The sequence below is a fragment of the Mus caroli genome, unplaced genomic scaffold (genome assembly GCF_978045245.1).
Source record: "Mus caroli unplaced genomic scaffold, Mus_caroli_1 scaffold_12, whole genome shotgun sequence".
NCBI lineage: Eukaryota > Metazoa > Chordata > Mammalia > Rodentia > Muridae > Mus > Mus caroli.
This window is the reverse complement of record NW_028227267.1, coordinates 44,902,850-44,924,271: the sequence shown is the minus strand read 5'-3', so window position 1 is coordinate 44,924,271 and position 21,422 is coordinate 44,902,850. Positions and strand designations below refer to the sequence as shown.

Sequence of the window (21,422 nt, the reverse complement as noted above, 5' to 3'; positions counted from 1 at the left end):
AGGCAGTGTTATGAGGCAAACACTTACTCAAACATTAAACTAAGAAAAACCCTCAAGTGATTTATAACATCTCCCTCCTCCTGAGAATCTTTAAGTTTGTCTAATCTACAATCCTAGCTACCCTTTCATCGAGAAACCCCTGTGGTATTGGTTCATCCCAAAGTAGAACCCACTTGTAACTGACCAGAGACCAAAGATTTTTCAATTATTTTCATCTTTATTGCCCCCCACGCCCAGATCCTCATTGTGCAGCAAAGGCAGTGAAGGTACCTGCAGTCAGAACAGCTGTCATGTGAAGCCATTTATTCAACAAACTTTTATTAAATGCTCATGTGCCAAACATTATGCTATAGAGGTGCCAAAATGAATGGTTTCTTTTCCTGCCCCGAAGGAGCTCACATTCTAGTAAAGGACACTTCATAAAATAAAATATACAGTACAATAAGTGATTCAGTAGAGGTAGGTTGCAGTTACAGTGGTAACCATAGGAAGGGGACATGGGTAATTTCACAGAATTTCAAAAATGCATGGGATTTCCCAGATGAGAAGGAAGCCTAGGGCTCTCAATGCAAATACTGTGTCTGCAAAGGTTTGGAAGGCTGACAACTCTGGACTTTTGGAAAGCTTTTTAACACTCTAATCAGAACAGTGGCAAACACAAGAGGAGGGTCTTGGATATCAAGCAGAGACTCTCACCAAAAAGCTCATAAACTTGCCAGCAGGAATTAATTAGGCTGAAGGCTTCTAGAAAGCCCAATCTGGTGATGTGAGCCAACAGAGAGATGGGAAAAGACAGGTAATCCTTTGGTGATCGTAATAAAAACTGAAAAACACTGATAGAAATGTTGAGAGAAAATTGGCAGAGCTTAAGACACCAATAGTCAGGTGGATGATACAGGAACGAACTATAAAGCCTTGAACGGTGCAATGGCTCTGAAATTAACCAAGTAAGGAACACAAACATAGAGTAGGTTTGTGGTGACTGAGTCCTTGAAGATGCAGAATCGACAACGGGCAGCCAAGTGAGCACAGCAGAGAGACAGACTGAGAAGCCAAAATGAGATTACTGCATTGAAATTACTCAAAAGTATGGCCCAGTGACTTAGAGCAAAAAGTCTGAGGAATGATACTTAGGTTAAATGAAGAGACCAGAAGAAAGATACCCAGGAGTAATCCAAACACAAGGACACAAAGGAATAGGGACTTCAGGGAAGGGATGGTCAATTGTGTCATGTACAGGAAAAGTTAAAATTTCTTAAAAATTAAACTGCTTGTTCACTATAAACTTAGAATTAGGTATTAGACCTCACTTGGAGGGACAGAGCCAATCAAGTGGGAAAAGCACGTGAAAGCAGTGAGGGTTTCAAAAGGGCTGGCTTGTGTGTGGTGATCATTTAGTTCTTTTAAGTCCCCAAGAAAACTGACCTAATTAGTGGGCTGATGTCTTTTATTATGAGATCCAAAAGAAAAAGTGAGAGGGAGGGGGAAATAGGATACATTATTAAACAAGCTACATCACCATCACTTAAAGTATACTAAACACATATACTTTCCATCAACAAATATTAGACACCAACTGTATGCCTGGCACTAGACCAAGTCTTAGAGACAGACAAAATGCACAGCAGTGTAAAGTGACATTCCTAGCCATTACATATGTAAGTCCTGCTTATGTGACATCTCAACCAGTCCTAACTGCTCAAGACATTAGATGTGACCTCAAGGGGGCATAATTTTGAGGTATATACCATTTATAATTGCCATGTGATGTAAATTCTTAAGCCACTTCAAATACTGCTCTCAGTGTAGAACTTCTACTAACAATCCATCCTATCTACGTTACAGCTCCATCCTGTGGAGAAAAAGAAAAGAGTTTCATGCGTAAAAACATGAGTTGTATAGCCTGTGACTACACAGGTCGAAAAAGGCAACCAAATTCAAACGTCAGGTGGCTGGGATGTGGGATGTCTCCTTGTTTTAAGGCTTATAGTAAGTAGTTCAGCTCAGATCTGTAAGGTTTGGTTATTCCTTTAAAAAGAAAACAAAAAAATAGTTTTTAGGAAATTATTGGCCATCACACTGAAGTATTTTGGGTTAAATCATGATGCCCATGACTCAAACCCTTAAATAAAAAGCAGGGTATCTATGTCTATGTAGGAGCTTAAGCAAGGCCTGAGGACACAGCTCATGAATGCAGGGCTAGCCCAGCATGACTGAGGTCCTGGGCTCAATCACCACTGTGAGCTGGGGTGAGGGGTTAAAACACATGTGAACAATCCATGAATCTGAGTAAAACCAGTTTGTTTGTTTGTTTTTTTAACTGTTTTTGAAACTTTTCTGTAAATATGAAATTATATAAAAATAAAATTTTCCCCAAAATTCTATTGGGGAACTATTATGAGAATAAATATATAATCTATTTATCTTTCTACAATGTTTAGAAATCTCCTGTGCCTTTGAATTGTTCTACTTCCCAACATACCAAAACAGCACAATCAAAATAGCTATTTAACTCTAAAAGGAATGTTTCATACCAGTGTATTTTAAGGTTGCCAGGAAAACACAGGGCTCCCAGTTAAACTTGAACTTTGAGCAAATAACTTGTAGTATAAATAGGCTCTAATAATAAACTTCAACATACTTAACATTGAAAGGAAAACTGGTTGCTTTTCTAAAACTTAAATCTAACTGGGCAGTCTGTATTTTCTTTGTATACGAGGCAAATGAAAAAGCATTGGTGTCTGAGGCTGATAACCATGGTTTACTGCTGAGCCTCTTAGTATTTTATTATCAAACATTTGTCACAGGTACCTTAGCTTGGCTTTCATTACCTTCTTAAATTCAACTCTAGTTTGAGAGCCTAAGGCAGTATTTACCTAGCTTTATCATAAGGGAGTTTAATGACCTTACTTTTGCTTAGTATTAAAATTTGTATATTACCAAAATACTACTTTTATTCACAATAATATTAAACATGAACACGATTTTTAAAAATGTCATTTACTTAGGACAATGTATCCCTTCTTTTACAAAAGCAGCTTTATATAAACAAACGTTTGGCTTAGGACAGTCACTGCAACCGCGGTGCTCAGAGAGCCTCTGCCCTGCAATTCCCCTGTGCAGAAACAGGCTCGCTCCACCCGTCCTCCTCAGTGAACGTTCTGCAACAGGTGCCTGAAGTTCTCTAATTCTCTCACACTTGTGGAAATCCTGTAACCAAGAAACATTTCGTGTAAAAACTGCCTTTCATAAATTCTATTCATCATTCTGCATTTTTAGAGTATATAAAAATTTTAAAGTAGTTTATTTCAATAAATTGAAAGGTACATAAAACTACTTATATCCTTTAGTTTTTAATCTGGCAAGGAGAACCTAAGATAATATTGTCCAACACAAGCTAACTTCTAATTTTCAAGTATTAAAAATATATATGTATATAAATGTGTATTTTAAATATCCAGGGCTATGCTGAGGTATTTAAAGCACATCAATATTTAGTATAAAATATATAACAGCATCAGAACATTTATATATTTTAGGTACTCATAATGTACTTGTTATTTGTATTATATACATAATACAAAAGACAGAAATGTAAAAATATTAAAATAAGCATTTAGCTATCCAGTATAAGAGCACAACAAGTAGCATACCTTTCTTTAGTACTAAATGTACAAAGGTCAAAGCTATAGATAGTGATGTCTGTTCTCTACTGTATCCCTGCATGCGCCTTGCCTTCAGCTCTGCACTCCAGTATGATAAACGCGGAATACACAGTTTATTGTAGCAGTAAAGCTCCTGGGTACTAGGGAAATAAATTCTAAGCCCAGTTATTTCAATCTCAGAATGTCTGATAGTGTTTTTGAGTGAGAGCTGCCCAACGTGAGGGCTCAGTGGCGGCACTGAGGGGAAGGGGCCGTCGTCTCAGAATCACCATGCGCAGAAGGAAAAGCCGTCTACACCTAAAACTGTTGATGTGTCTTCCTTATCTCTCCCTTTAACTCAGTTTCAATAGAAAAAAATAATTTGTAAGAATTACTCATCTTTTTGTATGAGTTCATAGAAATACTTGTGATTTTCCATAATCTTTAAAGGTAGCAACAATAGTGCTTGCTTCATCAGCGCACATAGCAGATAAAAAGGAAAAAGAAATGCTTTTAAATAATCACAATTAGCTGGGCTGGATGTACATGCTTTAATCCCAGTAGGAAGGCAGAGGCCAGCAGATCTCAGCATGAGGCCAGCCTGGTCTACAGAGTGACTTCCAGGCCAGCCAGGGCTACATAGTGAGACCTCATCTCAAAACAAAACAAAAAGCATGTATGGATGTATATATGTATGAATATACAAAATAATTACAATAAAATATACAAATGTAATGGTACTCAAAATCTGACAGAAAAGTAAACATGAATATAAAAATCAATAGATGGAAATAATCAAGTAGGAAATACATGTGTGTGCATTCTTGAGGTATTTCATCAGATCATATGATGCTATAACAAGGCAGTCTCACTGAGTAGAACATTTCTGGTTTCCTCTAAAAATGAACACATGATATCAGACTACCATGGCTAGCAGAAGCAGTTTCAGGACATCAAAACTAACCTTCCAAATGCATTAAACAGTGATACTATTTCTTGTCTGGTTAGCTGGAATTCATAACTTGGTCCGCTTTCCGGCATATTTGCGATCAGTTTTTCGGAAAACAAGATCTTCAGAGCAGTGCCCAGCCCCTGCGTCTAAAACAGAAATAAAAGGACAGATGTGGAAGCGGCTCGCCCAAGGACAAGTACGGAGCCAGAGCACGGCTCACCAAAGGATGAGTATGGAGCCAGACCAAGGCTCACCTGAAGCTTGCCCCACAGGCGGCACTTGAAGCAGCCAACACAGTCCATGATTCTTGAAATGTTCCTAAAGTGTAGCCGGAAGTCCTCCTACAAACAAAGTAACGAAATCTTGTAAGAACCGGTTCCCAGTGCTTTCCTCGAACAGTGCACCACAGGGCACCAGAGCATCGGCTACCTAGGAGAACTCCCCTCCCTCCCATCATTCCATTTAATCCTCCGCAGAGATCCAAAACTACATACAATCCACCCCTCATGAAGTCCTTTAAAAGCTGCAGAAACATGAGTTAGCAGGCCTAATTCACACTCCTAGTGACCTGTATGTACTTTTTGAAACCAGCTCTGCCTAACTCCAAATCCATACCGGCTGAAAAGAAATATAAGTTATTTAGTTGTATACTGGCAGTTGTGAAATAAAAGGATATCACCCAAAAGGTAAAGGGAGGGAGGGAGGATGGAGGAGGGCGACCTTTGATAAAGTTAAATTATAGCTCTCCTTTCCTGGACTTCAGAAAAACACGAGATTTTCTTTGCTACTGATATTATTGACATCAGTAGTAATACATAATTTTATTTTTGCTACTAATATATAATTTATATTTATTATATATATTATCTAATATATATTTACTACTAATATATATTACTATTATATATATGTATTAAATATAAATACACACATACATACACAAACAAAATTAATAGCCATGTATGCACTACCAATTTTTTTTTTTAAAAATCATTACAAATATAATTCAAACTCCCTAGGTATCATCCCCCACTTCTGTGCCTGTCTTCTACTACTATGCTGGATTTGGAATGTTGTTCAATTTATATTTTTATTCATTTAATACGTATGTGTGTGTGTGTGTGTGTGTGTGTGTTTATTGACACCAGAGCATTATATTGTTTATAACAGAGCAGCTTGCATACAATCGTCTAAAAGTAGTGTCTGTTCTTACGGAATGAAGCAAAAGGAGTCAAGCATACCACTTGTGTCAAAATCAGTAACGGACCCTTCAAGTGACTCCTGGTCTTAAAAGTGAAATCTCGGGCTGGCGAGATGGCTCAGTGGTTAAGAGCGCCGACTGCGTTTCCAAAGGTCCCGAGTTCAAATCCCAGCAACCACATGGTGGCTCACAACCATCTGTAACGAAATCTGATGCCCTCTTCTGGAGTATCTGAGGACAGCTACAGTGTACTTACATATAATAAATAAATAAATCTTTAAAAAAAAAAAGTGAAATCTCAAGCTATGAGTCGTTTTTAAACGTTTTTTAAGTTAGACTTTATTCACACACACACACCTGCCATGTATGTATGCATGTTGTGTGTTTGTGTATGTGTGTTTATGCATGCATGTGGGTAAGTCAGAGGTTGGTGATGTGGGTGCTGGGGATTGAACTCAGGTATCAGGCTTGGCTGCAACTGCCTTTACCCATGGACCATCTCAGCCGTCCTGAACAACCAGTATCTGAAGCAGACATCTGACACAGATTTCAGAAGAAACCTCTAGTATTTCAGCAGTCTGTAATGTTTTTATTATGAGATACGTCATATAAAGTGGGCTCAACCAGCTGAGAACCGTGGGTCTGAGGCTAGGGTAAGCACTCTGCTTAGCCAGTGACTCCAAGGCCACCTCAATCTGCTTCAGAGGTGGATGCCCAGGACCTCGACTCAGCTTAGGGTGGAACTGCCACACCAAGTGCAATATTCTACTAAGACTCTACATCTCTACTAACATATTCAAAGCCCAAATGAGTATGAATTATACACTTTAACAACTTTCTCCGTTTGGTACTTATGGACCAGTTCATTAAGAGAACATCCTAATCTTAAACTTTTAAATGAGAATATCCATGGCACAGAGATGTAGTGACTAATATACCTAAAGCCCTGGGTTCTTCCCGTCGCTACACAAACCAGGTGGTAGAGACCTGTAATCTCTAGGTAACCCTCAGCGGCACAGCAAGCTGTGGCCAGCCTACACTGGACATGAGACCATCTCAAAAACAAACAACAACAACAACAACACTTTTTCAACTGCCAAATACTGCTGTAGACAGTTTTCATGACATAACAGGAAGTTTCCTTTAGTGTTTTGACTGACTTTAAAAAGGAGGGTAGGGTAATACCCCAGGGATCAGTCCCTGGCTGCTCATCCAATCCAACTGGTCAGCCCTGAATGCATATTCATACAAGGCAGATTAAACAGGTCTACACTCTGTGTGTGTGTGTGTGTGTGTGTGTGTGTGTGTGTGTGTGTGAGAGAGAGAGACAGAGACAGAGACACAGAGACAGAGACAGAGACACAGAGACAGAGACACAGAGAGAGACAGAGACACAGAGAGAGAGAGAGAGTATGTAACAGTGATAAAGAAGAGGAGACCATGAACTGGAGAGGAAGCAGGACGAGGTCCACCAGGGCAGAGGTTTAAAGGAAGAAAGGGAGCGGGGAAAATGATCCAACTGTAGCTTAATTCCAGGTTTTTAGGTTTTTTAACTAAAAAAGAATCATAACTTTTAACTACTAGAGGGGAAGAGGGTTGTGATGCCCAACTCCTCCCTGAGGGATTACTGACAATTAATAGTTGTTCTAGGGCTGGCGAGATGGCTCAGTGGGTAAGAGCACCCGACTGCTCTTCCGAAGGTCCAGAGTTCAAATCCCAGCAACCACATGGTGGCTCACAACCATCGGTAACGAGATCTGGCGCCCTCTTCTAGAGTGTCTGAAGACAGCTACAGTGTACTTACATATAACCAATAAATAAATCTTTAAAAAAAAAAATGGTTGTTCTAGAGGTCTACAGAATCTATATGGAGACAAGTTACCTACAGAAGAAGAAGCTGTCCACACAGGCTCCATGAATGTCCAAACAGATATAACTATGATGGGCCAGTGACGCGTGTTTACTTAAAGGGTGTCACTGAATACAAAATGAGTTTTTGACAATTACATTTTATCTTATATTATATTATATTACAAGATAATAAAATGGACTAATGCAGAAGGGGCTTAAAAGTCTTTTACTTTAAAAGACAATCATACTTGCAAAGTTATAAACCATTCTAAAAGATTATGCCTGCTTTTGTCTGAGTGTAGTGTTGCAATCTATTAACCCAAATATTTGAATAGAGCATCTTTTGAGTAAATCTTTGCATGATATGTACAGCGAGCACGCAGGGTTGCTTATGATAGCCAAATACCATTATACAATTAAAGCCAGACACATAAAATAGAATGAGTATAGCCTACCTGTGTGAACTGGAGATGCTAGAAATTTACTGGATTAGGAGAAAATCTTTGTAATTTCCACAAACATCCACAATATCTAATAATCTGGATATACCCCAAAGTTATCCCTTATTAGAAAAATATACCATCCTTAAAATCATCAGAAGTGAACTTGCTAAAGCAGAGCCTTACTGTTCTGTTGCTCAGGCAGGCACTCCCTTGCCTCCCAGCCAGTCAGGAACTCCAGGTACACAGTCCCACTTCCAGTGTTCATGGATTACAGTCATTTGGGGGAATGACCAAACTCAACTGACTGGTTCCTGCCAAATCCTCAAATGTCTTATAAACCTTCAGACTCCATTCTGTTCTGAACACTAGCAATTATTTCTATCCATACACTGCCACTATAAAGGAGCCATAATGAAAACTTTGTTTCTTTGAAACATGGTTCCTCTGTGTAGTCTAGGTGGTCCTGGAACTCACTATATAGACCAGGCTGACCTCCAACTAACTTACAGAGACCCTCCTGCCTCTGACTCCTAAATGCTGGGATTAAAGTGTACCACTATGCCCAGCAAAATGAACTTATAAATAATGTTCAAATCTATATTTACCAGAAAGCTTTTAAAAGTAAATCTGATAACAAACTTTTTTTTTAATTTCCTATTTTTTTTCCTGTAAAGACTATATATAAACTTCAAAGCACATAAAAGCTGACTGGAATTTGGATCAAATTAAAAGACTATGACAAAATTTCTTAATTTGTACAGTCTAAAAGTGAGTGTGATACCAAAACACTCACCAACAAACCAGCAAGTGAAGTACAAATAGGAACATATTGAAAACCTTACAGAGAAGAAGTCTTCCCCTCACTCTCCAGTCCCTGGAAGCTGTGGGGATTGCATAACCACTGAGGTCCACGTCTGTGTCCAGACAGCACTCAAGAGGAAAGAGACTGGGATCAAGAGCAGCTGACCTAACAGCTGACCTCAGCACGACGCACAAAACAGAACTTGCTTCACACATTGATTAAATTAGCTTCCTTCATCACCATAAGAAACAGGGAAGGGTGTTACAGATATTCTGGGGAAGTCATACCAAGCCCACTGAGCTATGAGGCAAGACTCAGTAGGAAGTATAAATACATTTATACCTTAAATTTATGTTTTAATTGACAATCAGATTGTTTATGGTATGCAGTAATATTTTGATATTTACTAGTTAATATGGAACAATAAACCCGTAAGTTAACATAGCCTTTTGTAGTGGAATCTGCTCGTAGCAGTTCTGAACTGTCTAACACATGACTACTTACTAGTCATCCTCCTGAGCACAAGGCTGCTGCAGCCTCCCCCAATGGGAACTCCGCTCTGGTCAAGATCTCCCACCTATCCCAGCTCTGTCCACAGCCTCTCAAAAGCATCGTTTTACTCAACTTCCAATACTACTGCTCTGTTGCAGTCAACCTACATGGTCACCTGGCTGTATCTAACAATTAAGCTGATGTATAATTACCTTTAATTTATGTGCTTCATTTTTATCCCCAGCAAAAAAAGAATTCTCATCGAAATGCAAAGGAAATGACCTGCATTTAAACAGAAAAGGCTCATGTTCATGAATTAGAAGCATCGAAAAACTTGCTAATATATTTTATTTGTCAGAGATAAATAATATAATTTTAAGAAGAATAAAATTCAGTAACACCAACACCAATGCAAATGAATATTTATCCTCAAATATAAATTCTTTTTTTTTTTAAAGATTTATTTATTTATTATATGTAAGTACACTGTAGCTGTCTTCAGACACTCCAGAAGAGGGCGCCAGATCTCGTTACGGATGTTTGTGAGCCACCATGTGGTTGCTGGGATTTGAACTCTGGACCTTCGGAAGAGCAGTCGGGTGCTCTTACCCACTGAGCCATCTCACCAGCCCTCAAATATAAATTCTAAGTGTATTAGAAGTGTGGCCTCAAACTTAAAAGACTGTGCAAGTAAAAATAATGCTGGTATTAAGAACATAAAAAATAAAAGTGTAGTACACAGTTCAAAGCAAATCCAAGATATTCTAGTAGCTCTGGGAGCCAGGCGACACACACCTACATTCCCAGCACTCTGGAGGCTGAGGCAAGAGAATCTGACCATCTCAAAAAACGAAAACTTCAATGAGCACAACTACATGTGCATGATATAAACAAAGATGGTTTTCTTCTCTAACCAAATAATGCAGTTTACTCTGGGCGCCACCCCACACCTATATGTTAATATATATGTTACAATGTATAGCACCTACTTGATTTCATGAAGTATCTCCAGAAGTAACGCTTTGTTTTCTGCATCCTGAACTTTATTCCCAGTGAAGAGCTGAAAATCTGGACGCTCAAAAAATGGAAGCACTTTGGAGAGAGCCCTTAACTCTATCAGGTACAGGAAGTACAAGTTCTTCAGCCTTCGTGGGCCTTCTCCTTCAGTCAGAACCCCATCAAAGCGCTGCTGGAACTCTGTGACATTGTGACCCCATTTCTTTTCCAGCCAAGTATCTAAAGAGAAAGAACACTAAATGATTGAATTGTACAGTTATGTAATTTTCATTTTAATTATAAGGGACTGCTAATACTTATAGAAGTCAATTTCATTTTGTAGTTTAAAGTATGTAATTTAGCCAAAAACAGTTTGGGTTTGTTGTTGTTTTTACTAATTTAACTTTAAAACCTCTGTCGAAAACCAAGCATGGTGGTACATGCTTTTAATTCAAAGCAGAAACAGGTAGAACTCTGTGAGTTCAAGGCCCGCTTGGTCTACATACAGATTTCCAGGACAGCCAAGGCTATGAGCCCTTGCCATCAAAAACAAATAGATAAAATTTCAAAAATTCTATAGTAAGAATTTTGTCTTTGAAAACCATTTTTTTTTAAGATTTATTTATTTATTATATGTAAGTACACTGTAGCTGTCTTCAGACACTCCAGAAGAGGGCGCCAGATCTCATTATGGATGGTTGTGAGCCACCATGTGGTTGCTGGGATTTGAACTCTGGACCTTCGGAAGAGCAGTCGGGTGCTCTTACCCACTGAGCCATCTCACCAGCCCTGAAATCCATTTTTAAAGACAAAGAAACAGGTATTTGATAAAATCAAACTTCTGAATCAACAACCATAAAATCAAGATATATAATTAAAAAAAGTGACTTGCTAAGCTGCAGGGATGGCTGAGCAGTTAAGAGAAAGTATGCTTTTTCCAGAAGACCTGACTTCAGCTGCCGGTATCCATGGCAACACACAGCCATGGCCTCTGAGGCACCGGTCCTCCCATGCACACACCAGCCCCCACCCCCACACGTATAATTAAAAATAAAAGTGAAAATTTTTAATGACTATCTGAAATTACTGAAATGAGTTTCAAGCATCTATTTAGTTACCATTTTATTTCTGAAAAGTAAAATACATTCCAGTTTCAGAGGGAGTAAGTTACTGAGGGAAAGCAACCATGCTGATTTTCCATCAGCATCCTAAACCATGAGGAAGAGCAGACAATGCTGTGCCCATTCAAGTCTACACACAAATCGAGAATCTCCTACCATAACAAACTGTGCTGTGCGGGCTATTTTAATTCCCACAGCAAAGCAAAAGAAAATTTCCAAAGCAATGTGTCTAGTTTTGAGAGAATTAATTATAAATACGTGGAGCCATACAACTATAGACACATTCCTAGTTACTACCGTTTACGAGTGGAATCTTACTGCCCGATGGTCAAACAAGTCTCTTTTTTTTCCTACCCAGGTAAATACAAGAAAATTCTAAGAATACCTAAAAGCAAGTGAATGAAAGATTTCAAAAGTCACACACCTTGTAGAAGATACCTTGCACTCAAATGCACATTAATGCTTGCATGCAGGCCAGATATAAGTCTGTAGAATGCTCTCTTTTCTACACAGAGACCTAAAAGAAATCAATGATTTAAAAATTAAAATTTATATGTGAATCTTGAAAATTTAAGAATTACTTCGTGATTTAAAAATAAAAAAATTAAATTTATTTAAAAGTTTCTAATTACCTTCTAGCCAGCTGTAAAACGTGTTCTCTGAAATTAAAAGAAAAAAAATAAGTCATAATTTTTCATAACACCAAAATGTGAAGTTCCAAGTACTAAGAAGTGTGCCAGCTAAAGGTCCAAATCTAATTTCTTCAAAGAAGGGAAGTTTGGGAGTGGGTCCAGGTGAGTACCGCTCTGTTCCTCCCTCAGGCCCCCGCCCTCCGTCTCCTGACGTCTTGGATAAAATGTTTCATATGGTATCCAACTGTAGAGTCTGGAGTCAGGAGGGATGTCACTCTGTGACACATCACTTGGCTACCCTGTTCAAATTGAGCTCCTGAGTGCAATCCCCAAGACTGTTTCACCACAAATAACACACAGGCACGCGCACACACACACACTCGCACACTAAATCTAACAAGATTACACAACTAGATAAATTGCCAAAGCCATCTATGCTTTGAAAACTCGGGACATACTACATACTTTTCGGTTCGGAAGACACAAACACTGTAAGATGATACTACAGATGGAACAGAATTCCATGCAGGTCACTACATCCAAAGAGCAGTAGGCCAGCGCTAAACACAACTGCCATGTTCTGTGACCTAATGGTACCACTGTCAGAATACTAAAGCTCACTACGTCTAGCTTCAGAATTACCGTCTAAAGAAATAAAATAGGAAGAAGACAAGGAGTTTGTAGAAAGGTTCCTATTTTAATTTTAAAACCTCAAGGAATAAAAATGATCTAAAGTAACATCTGAGTTAACAAAATATCTAACTAGATAACACAGCTCATAGCAGCCTTATTTATAATAGCCAGAAGCTGGAAAGAACCCAGATGCCCCTCAACAGAGGAATGGATACAAAAAATGTGGTACATCTACACAATGGAGTACTACTCAGCTATTAAAAGGAATGAATTTATGAAATTCCTAGGCAAATGGTTGGACCTGGAGGGCATCATCCTGAGTGAGGTAACCCAATCACAAAAGAACTCAAATGATATGTACTCACTGATAAGTGAATATTAGCCCAGAAACTTAGGATACCCAAGATATAGATACAATTTGCAAAACACATGAAACTGAAGAAAAACAGAAGACCAAAGTGTAGACACGTTGCCCCTTCTTAGAATTGGAAACAATCACCCATGGAAGGAGTTACAGAGACAAAGTTTGGAGCTGAGACAAAAGGATGGACCATCTAGAGACTGCCATATCCAGGGATCCATCCCATAATTAGCCTCCAAACGCTGACACCATTGCATACACTAGCAAGCGTTTGCTGAAAGGACCCTGATATAGCTGTCTCTTGTGAGACTAGGCCGGGGCCTAGCAAACACATAAGTGGATGCTCACAGTCAGCTATTGGATGGATCACAGGGCCCCCAATGGAGGAGCTAGAGAAAGTATCCAAGGAGCTAAAGAGATCTGCAACCCTATAGGTGGAACAACATTATGAACTAACCAGTACCCCGGAGCTCTTGACTCTAGCTGCATATGTATCAAAAGATGGCCTAGTCGGCCATCACTGGAAAGAGAGGCCCATTGGACACGCAAACTTTATATGCCTCAGTACAGGGGAACACCAGGGCCAAAAAGTGGGAATGGGTGGGTAGGGAAGTGGGGGGCGGGGGGTATGGGGGACTTTTGGGATAGCATTGGAAATGTAATTGAGGAAAATATGTAATAAAAAAAAATATTTAAAAAACAAAACAAAACAAAAAAAACTGTAATTTGACTAAAAGAAAAAAAAACTAGATAACACAGCTATCAAAACTGACAAGGATATAACAACAATACCATGAAAATACTTTAAACGTTTTACAAAATATATGACTGCGTGTATGCAGTACTTGCCATCAAGATCATAAATACTATTATGTAGGGATCCTTTTATTTTGCTAAAGTTGTTTAAAATGATAATAAACCAGCCAAGCATGAATCTATGGAAGATATAAAAATTATAAACCCAACTACACAAAAACTTCATTTGTTAGTCAGAAAAGTAACTTAAAGAAAAGCAAACAAGAGGCAAGCAAGCTGGATGAGATACACAATACAAGCACAACAAGGAGCTAATATCCAAATATAAAAGCCCGGGAATAATTAATTGTTAAAATACCCATTAAAAAGATAAGTGGGGAATAGAAACTGACAATTAGAATAACTGCTATGAACTGCTCAGTCATGCCAGTAACTAAAAGACGAAAATTAGAAGAATATTTTTTTCTATCAAAACAGCAAAGAAGAATATTAAAGTCTGGGCCGGAGGGATGGCTCAGGGGCTAAGAGCATGGGCTGCTCCTGCAGAGGCTCTGAGTGTAATTCCCAGCACCCATGTGGGCAGCTTACAACTGCCCAGAACTCCGACTCTACAGAGTCTGACACATCTTCTGGCCTCCACAGTCAACTGCATTCACATGCACACACCCACACAGGCCTTTAATCAGCACTCAGGAAGCAGAGGCCGGCAGGTCTCTGAGTCTGAGGACAGCCAGAGGTATACAGAGAAACTCCATCTCAGTAAGTAAAGGCACGTGCCTCTAAGCCTGGTGCCCCACCTTCACCCCAAGCACTCACACAGTGGAAAAAAGCCCACCTCCTCCCAAGTTGGCTGTGCTCCACATGCATCCCATAGCAGTGTGTAGTCACACACATCCACTAAATAAATAAATACATTTAATAAAATTAAACATAAGAATGATGTTTTAAAAACCAAGAGATTTTGAGGAAGAGAAAAGACACTTCATGTTGAACATTTTCATCTAAACAGACTAAGGCCAAGCAAGCGCTAACTCAGTTTCTTCATACAGTGTGTCTGTCTGTCTGTGGCAATGCTGAGGACTTAAACTAGGGCTTCATACTATTCCAGTAATAGATAGATAGACAGACAGACAGACAGACAGACAGACAGACAGACAGATAGATATCACTATATATATGCCTCTTTTTTTTCTCTCACTTCTTGAAATAGGGCCTCACTAATTCACCCAGACTGCCATGGAATTCATTCGGTAGCCCAGACTGCCCTTAAACTTGCTATCCTCCTACCTCAGCCTCCCTCAAGTAGGTGGGACTATTGACCGGCACCTAAAAGGCTCAGTTAAGCAAACAGTCTTTAGAATAGAAAAAATTACTTCAATCTCACCCCTAAAGCAAAAAGATTCCTAAAATGACAAAGTAACCCTGAAATATATTTGAAATTTTGGCATTCCTGTAACATAGCCTTAGCAATGATAACTAAACCCAAGAGTCAGCTCTGGAATCAATATGCAAAAATGTCTAGAACCTCCCCCTGCTAAGACTCAGTATACCCCACGCCTCAAGTAATCAAGAAGAGACGTTTTCTATGCCAGACTTGGAGACAGACACACAACCGAGCTGCCAGATCCTGCGCAGGCTGCCCAAAATCTGTGACTCTAAACAATGGCTCCTTTCATCTCTGCTTTCACCTCAAGCACTTTAGATAAAAAATAAAATTAAAATTAAAGTTAAACACTAGTCTGGTGGCTCATGCCTATAAACCCAACACTTGAAAGACACACAGAGGACTGCCAGAATTCAAGGACAGCCTGAGCTATGTGATGAATGAGTTGCAGGCCAACCTGGGCTGTGGGTATCTCTAAAACAGTGCTTCTCCACCTTCCTAACGCCACAGCCCTTTGACACAGTTCCTCATGTTGTGGTCAAACCAAACCATACCATTATTTTCATTGCTACTTTATAATTATAATTTTGCTACTGTTATAAATCATAATGCAATTGTCTGTGTTTTCCAATGGTCTTAGGCAACCCCTGTGAAAGGGTTGTTTGACCCCAAAATAATAGCAATTGAGAACCACTGTTCTGCCAGGCAGTGGTGGCACACACCTTTAATCCCAGCACTTGGGAGGCAGAGGCAGGTGGATTTCTGAGTTCGAGGCCAGCTTGGTCTACAAAGTGAGTTCCAGGACAGCCAGGGCTACATAGAGAAACCTGTCTTGAAAAACCAAAAAGGAAAGGAAAGGAAAGGAAAGGAAAGGAAAGGAAAGGAAAGGAAAGGAAAGGAAAGGAAAGGAAAGGAAAGGAAAGGAAAGGAAAAGAAAGAAAGGGGGAGGGGGAGAGAGAGGGAGAGGGAGAGGGAAAGGGAAAGGGAGAGGGAGAGAAAAGAGTAAAGAGAAAAGAAGAAAAGAGAAGAAAAGGGAAGAAAAGAAAAGTAGAGAAAAAAGAGAAAAGAAAAGAAAAGAAAAGAAAAGAGAACCACTACTCTAAAATAACAAAGTGTCAGAGGAAGTGGAAAGAAATGCAGTTTGCCACAATCAACACCAGAACACACATCTAAATATGCAGGCAGAACTGATATTGCATGATAAAAATACGTACCTTTACTTTTTCCTGAAAAACAAAACAAAACATTTTTTGTTATATTATTATAAATTACCTCCACCTTTCCCTTCTGAGATGCTACACTTTTTTTTTTTTTTTTTTTAAGATTTATTTATTTATTATATGTAGCTGTCCTCAGATACTCCAGAAGAGGGCGCCAGATCTCGTTACGGATGGTTGTGAGCCACCATGTGGTTGCTGGGATTTGAACTCTGGACCTTCGGAAGAGCAGTCGGGTGCTCTTACCCACTGAGCCATCTCACCAGCCCCGAGATGCTACACTTTCATGAGAGTACTTTAATGATTCTTTGAGTTCATGTATCCATACAAGTAATGTCAGGAGAAAGAACGCCCATAGCAAATCTCCGCCCAGCTCTGTTTAGGCTCACAGAATTCACCTGTGCTGATGCGCAGGGACATGCAGCACACTGTCTGTCAGCAGCTTACACATCTAAAGCACCTATGTGCACTTGGACAGCAGTCTTTGTACACTTATTATCCTGAAGCTAAAACACGCTTCTGCTAAAGGTTTGTATTACTGCTTTCACTCCTCCAGACTGACATAAGATTGAAAACCTTTGGACTGTTTTCAAAGACTGTAAAATTCAAGTTCCTCATAATGCAGCAGTTTGTATGCAGTTGCTTCCTTACTGTTGGAACATAATCTTCATTGTTCCCATTTTTCTTTTTGTTTTATATTACTTTTTATTGAAAAAAATTTTGATATAATACATTTGGATTTCATTTTCCCCTCCCACAACCCCGTTTTGTCATCCCACTTCCTCACAACTCCTCTCCATCATCCCCACTTCCTCACAACTCCTCCCCTCATCCCCAATTTCTCACATATCCAAACCCATACCCTTTTTTGTTCTTACATTAGAAAAAAAGGGCATATAAAAATTTTAATGGGATAAAAATAAAAACAAAGATGAATAGGACAAAAGAACAGAAAAAAAAAGCAAAACAAAACAAAATAAAACCCGCCGAGAAAGCATTTCCAGGTAATGAAGCCTCTAAAAACTACATCAAGTCCATTACATTTTGTCTGTTTTTCTTTAGCATCACAGTTTGTTAAACATATTCTCATTGCCAATGTTTTAAAATATTTTTTAGATTTATTTATTTTGTTTTATATGTATCGGTGTGCGCGTGAGTGCCTGGTGCCCTCATGCGTCAGGAGAGGCCTTCAGACCCCTGGAGCTGGAGTTATGATGATTATAAGCCACCATGCGTATACTGGGAACCAAACCCAGATCCCAGTTTGCCTTGCCAAGACCAACACCATTTATACTTTGGAAACTGTGATATTTTTTGTTTACTTAGGTGTTTAGAGGCTCTGTTCTATAAGTATAGATGCTGTTTTTATATATGCATTTTTCCTTCACTCTACTGCTGATCATCCTTTATTTAATGAGCTTCCCTCTGTCATCCCCACAACTCCTCCCCACCGTTACAAACCTAACAATGTTTGTTACAACTGTATTATACTGTGTCCCTTGTCACATACCATGTAGCCTGTTTTCTGATGATCACTGAAAGAGTTCCCATTTCCACTAAGATGACTGAAAGTGATTAAATATGAGCTGATAATAGAGAGCACTTATCTATGAATTTGCACTCACCTAATTAGATACACACCTTCCCCTGCCTCACCACATACAACTCTGTACAGCCTAAAATGTTCTTTCTTTCCTAAGAAAGACTTGCCTGATGGCAGTGCTTACTGACTATGACATCAGTGTCTTTCAAGTGAACTGAGAAAGTAAAAACCTTACATATTTGCTTAAAGTGCAGCAAAGAGTCTATCAATAAGTCCATCCTGGGAGAATTTACCAGGTGGTTTAAATAAGAATGGCCACTACAAGCACCTACATTTCAATGCTTGGTCCCCAAACTGGAAGGATTAGGAAGAATGGCCGTGTTCAAGGAGGTGTGTCGCTGGAGCTGGGCTTTAGGTTTACAAAGCCCAGGTCATCTAGGTTGGGCCTCCCTAATGCCTTAGACTTGTGCATCATATGTGAGCTCTCAGCTACTTCTCCAGTGCCACACTCACCTGCCTGCTGCCACACTCCCTCCCATGGTGGTCATGGATGAACCCTCTAAAACTGTAATGAAAACTCTAAATTAAGCCCTCTAAAACTCAAATACTTTCTTTTATAAGTTTTCTTGGTCACAGTATCTCTTCGCAACAATATAAAAGTAACTAAAGCAATAAGAATATGTAATTTCTAAAAAAAAAAAATCAGAAATCATATGTAGAAATTGTTTATTCTATAAACCATTACTGAGAGAGCAATTTGAATCTGCACGTCCTCTTGGCATCTACATAAGGCCTGCACAATGGTGAATAACCAGTTCTTGCAAGAATAAGTGATTTTTACACTGCGCTAGACAGTATCCAAAATTAAAATTTTATTGAAATTATAAAATGTGTCAATTTCTCTAATTCTTTTAAAGGAATGGTTCAATGGGGAAACCATTTACATCATAATTTATCTAACAACTTACTCCATAATTACCAGGCTCTGTGTTGAGATCATTGCTGCCCATGTCCCAAGGCACTAGGGCAGAGGAATACGTATAGAAATAACACAATGATGCCGCCAGTAAACACTCTAAGAAGGAAGCAAACACAGCATGTGCTGCTCCATAGACAGCCAGAGATGACTTCCAACTGGAAAGGGGAGTGTTTCAGGAAAGGTAGCATTTAGACCACATCTTGAATGTGAATGGACAATGGAGACATATTTAGTGAAATATAAGGCATGTGGATTTATAATCAGACCGTATGTGGAATGTGATGAGAATTTAAAGTCTTTTACTTGAGGGAGGGGGTGTGTGTCTGTGTGTGTGTGTGTGTGTGTGTGTGTGTGTGTGTGTGTGTGTGTGTCTGTGTCTGTGTCCGTGTCTGTGTGTGTTTCTTATTTGCCTGGGAATCAAGCCCAGGACCTCAAATCATGCTGACCAACTACTGCACCATTAAACTTTCTCTCAAACTCAGGTATTTTTGAAGAATTAGGTAAATGTTTGGGATATTCATGTATCTGGGGGGATGAGTGAAACTGAAGTAAGCAAGCAACTACTCAGTGCATTGCAAAAACAGATAATAAATATATAACCTAACCTTCATATTACAATGGTCTAACACCGTGATGTATGTCCTTAGAAGAATATGTACCTAATGCTTGCAAGGGTGAGATCACTCGCTAGAAACAGAACCAGCAGACTACCTGACAAGCTGCCTGTGCCTTCTTCTTCAGTCTAACCCAAATCCACTTGCCAATAAAGAAGAGAAGATGCAAAATAACTCACCTTGCCCAGAAGCCAAAGGCCTTTGAATTGTCTGTGGCCTACAAACAAAAGGATTATACTGTATGAACATCAGTGTTACCAATAATGTTATAGTTGTATCTGATTGAGAAAGTGAAATGTGTTATCATACAGATCTTTTCTCTGGGAGAATCATGCACACACACACACACACACACACATACACAATATATATAGTAGAGCCTTCAGGTTTCCATGTGACGAACCAGAAGCATTTCTCAGTCACCTAAGGATCAGTCTACTGTACTCCTTAAGAATACAAAGGAGGTGGTTCCCCAAGCACTGAACAAGCATCTAACTTAAAAGTTTCAGATTCTCCATCTATAAGCAGTTATAACTATGATACACTGTTGCCATAAGAACAAAAGGAGCAATGTCTGTGACGTGTTTAGCACTATGTGTAACATACAGCGAGTACACAAAAATGTCGCCTTGGAGCTATTCTCGGAAATCAATTTAGGTTGAAGAGGATAAAATAACTGCGCCACAGAAAAGAGAAGAAAGAGGGTAACAAAGGGAATCCTGAGCTGTAGATGCTGATCTACACCCCACCATTGGCTCTAGTGATCTTGGTAAAAGAAGCCAAGCCCATGATTCCCCAGTTTCTTCATCTACATAATGAGATCCTATACTCCACTCAGGAATGTTTGTTCAGTGTCTCCAATCCTAGAAAGGTCTAAGCCTTTAAAGAAGCTGTTGCAACTTGTGCCAATGCCCATGGGGAATCAGGACATTTAAGTTTCTATGGCCTAGTCAATCTTTTAAGAACGTGAGCCTGAGCTGCACAGGTCTAGAAAAACAGTACATACTTAAAACAGTTTTCTTCATAGATGACACTCCATATCCTCCAAGCATCTGGCCCCTTGTAGCCTGTGTAGCGCTCAGGGTTAAGGAGTAAATCCACATACTCGGCATCGGGTGACTGTATATCTGCAAGATAAAATGTTTCACCAAATCTTACCCATTTCAGAACAACGTTTTAAGAGAAGGAAAAAGGGAGAAACAAACAGCCACATGAGGTGCACACAAAGGTTACAAAAATCCCTGACCTTGTAGTGGTAAAAACAAGAAAATATGAGTTAGGCATGGTGTACACCTTTGAGTCTAGCACTGGGGAGACAGGCAGGAGGATGTCTGAGTTTGAGACCAGCTTGGTCTATAATGTGAATTCCAGGACAGTCAGGGCTACATAGAAAAATCCTGTCTCAGAAAGGGCCAGAAGGCCAGAAGAATTAATGGAAATCTGCAGCTGCTAGCTGGGGTCAGGGGAGAATCTCTAGGAAGTACCAGAGACTTGGGATTAGACAGGCTCCCAGGAGCAAATGCGGGTGACCTTAGCTGAGATGCTTAACAATGGGGCCCCAAGAGACCACCTCCTATAGCTAGGCAGGACCCCCAGTAGAGGGATAAGGACACCAACCCACCCACAAATCTTGCAACCCAAAACTTGTCCAATCTAAATGAAATGCAGGGACAAAGATGCAACAGAGACAGAAGGAATGGCCAACCAAAAACCAGCTGGATTAAAGGTGTCGACCACCACCCACCCTTTTTACTAACTTTTTAAAAGTTCATTAGTCCACTACTATAGAACCATAGAAATA

General features: G+C 39.5%; 1 protein-coding gene across 1 annotated transcript in view; it reads right to left on the bottom strand.

Moving 5' to 3' along the window:
• Positions 1–197: 197 nt before the first annotated feature.
• The window catches only part of Ero1a (endoplasmic reticulum oxidoreductase 1 alpha), a 40,252-nt gene continuing 19,027 nt past the window's right edge, over positions 198–21,422 (bottom strand). Inside the window, exons 7-16 of the mRNA XM_085828609.1 lie at positions 20,628–20,748; positions 19,801–19,838; positions 16,483–16,494; positions 12,135–12,161; positions 11,927–12,019; positions 10,375–10,621; positions 9,598–9,667; positions 4,851–4,937; positions 4,609–4,742; positions 198–3,210 (exon numbers count right to left, since the gene is read on the bottom strand). Coding sequence (XP_085684735.1) covers positions 3,150–3,210; positions 4,609–4,742; positions 4,851–4,937; positions 9,598–9,667; positions 10,375–10,621; positions 11,927–12,019; positions 12,135–12,161; positions 16,483–16,494; positions 19,801–19,838; positions 20,628–20,748 — 890 coding nt within the window. The 3' untranslated portion in view covers positions 198–3,149. The remainder of the gene's footprint in view (positions 3,211–4,608; positions 4,743–4,850; positions 4,938–9,597; positions 9,668–10,374; positions 10,622–11,926; positions 12,020–12,134; positions 12,162–16,482; positions 16,495–19,800; positions 19,839–20,627; positions 20,749–21,422) is intronic.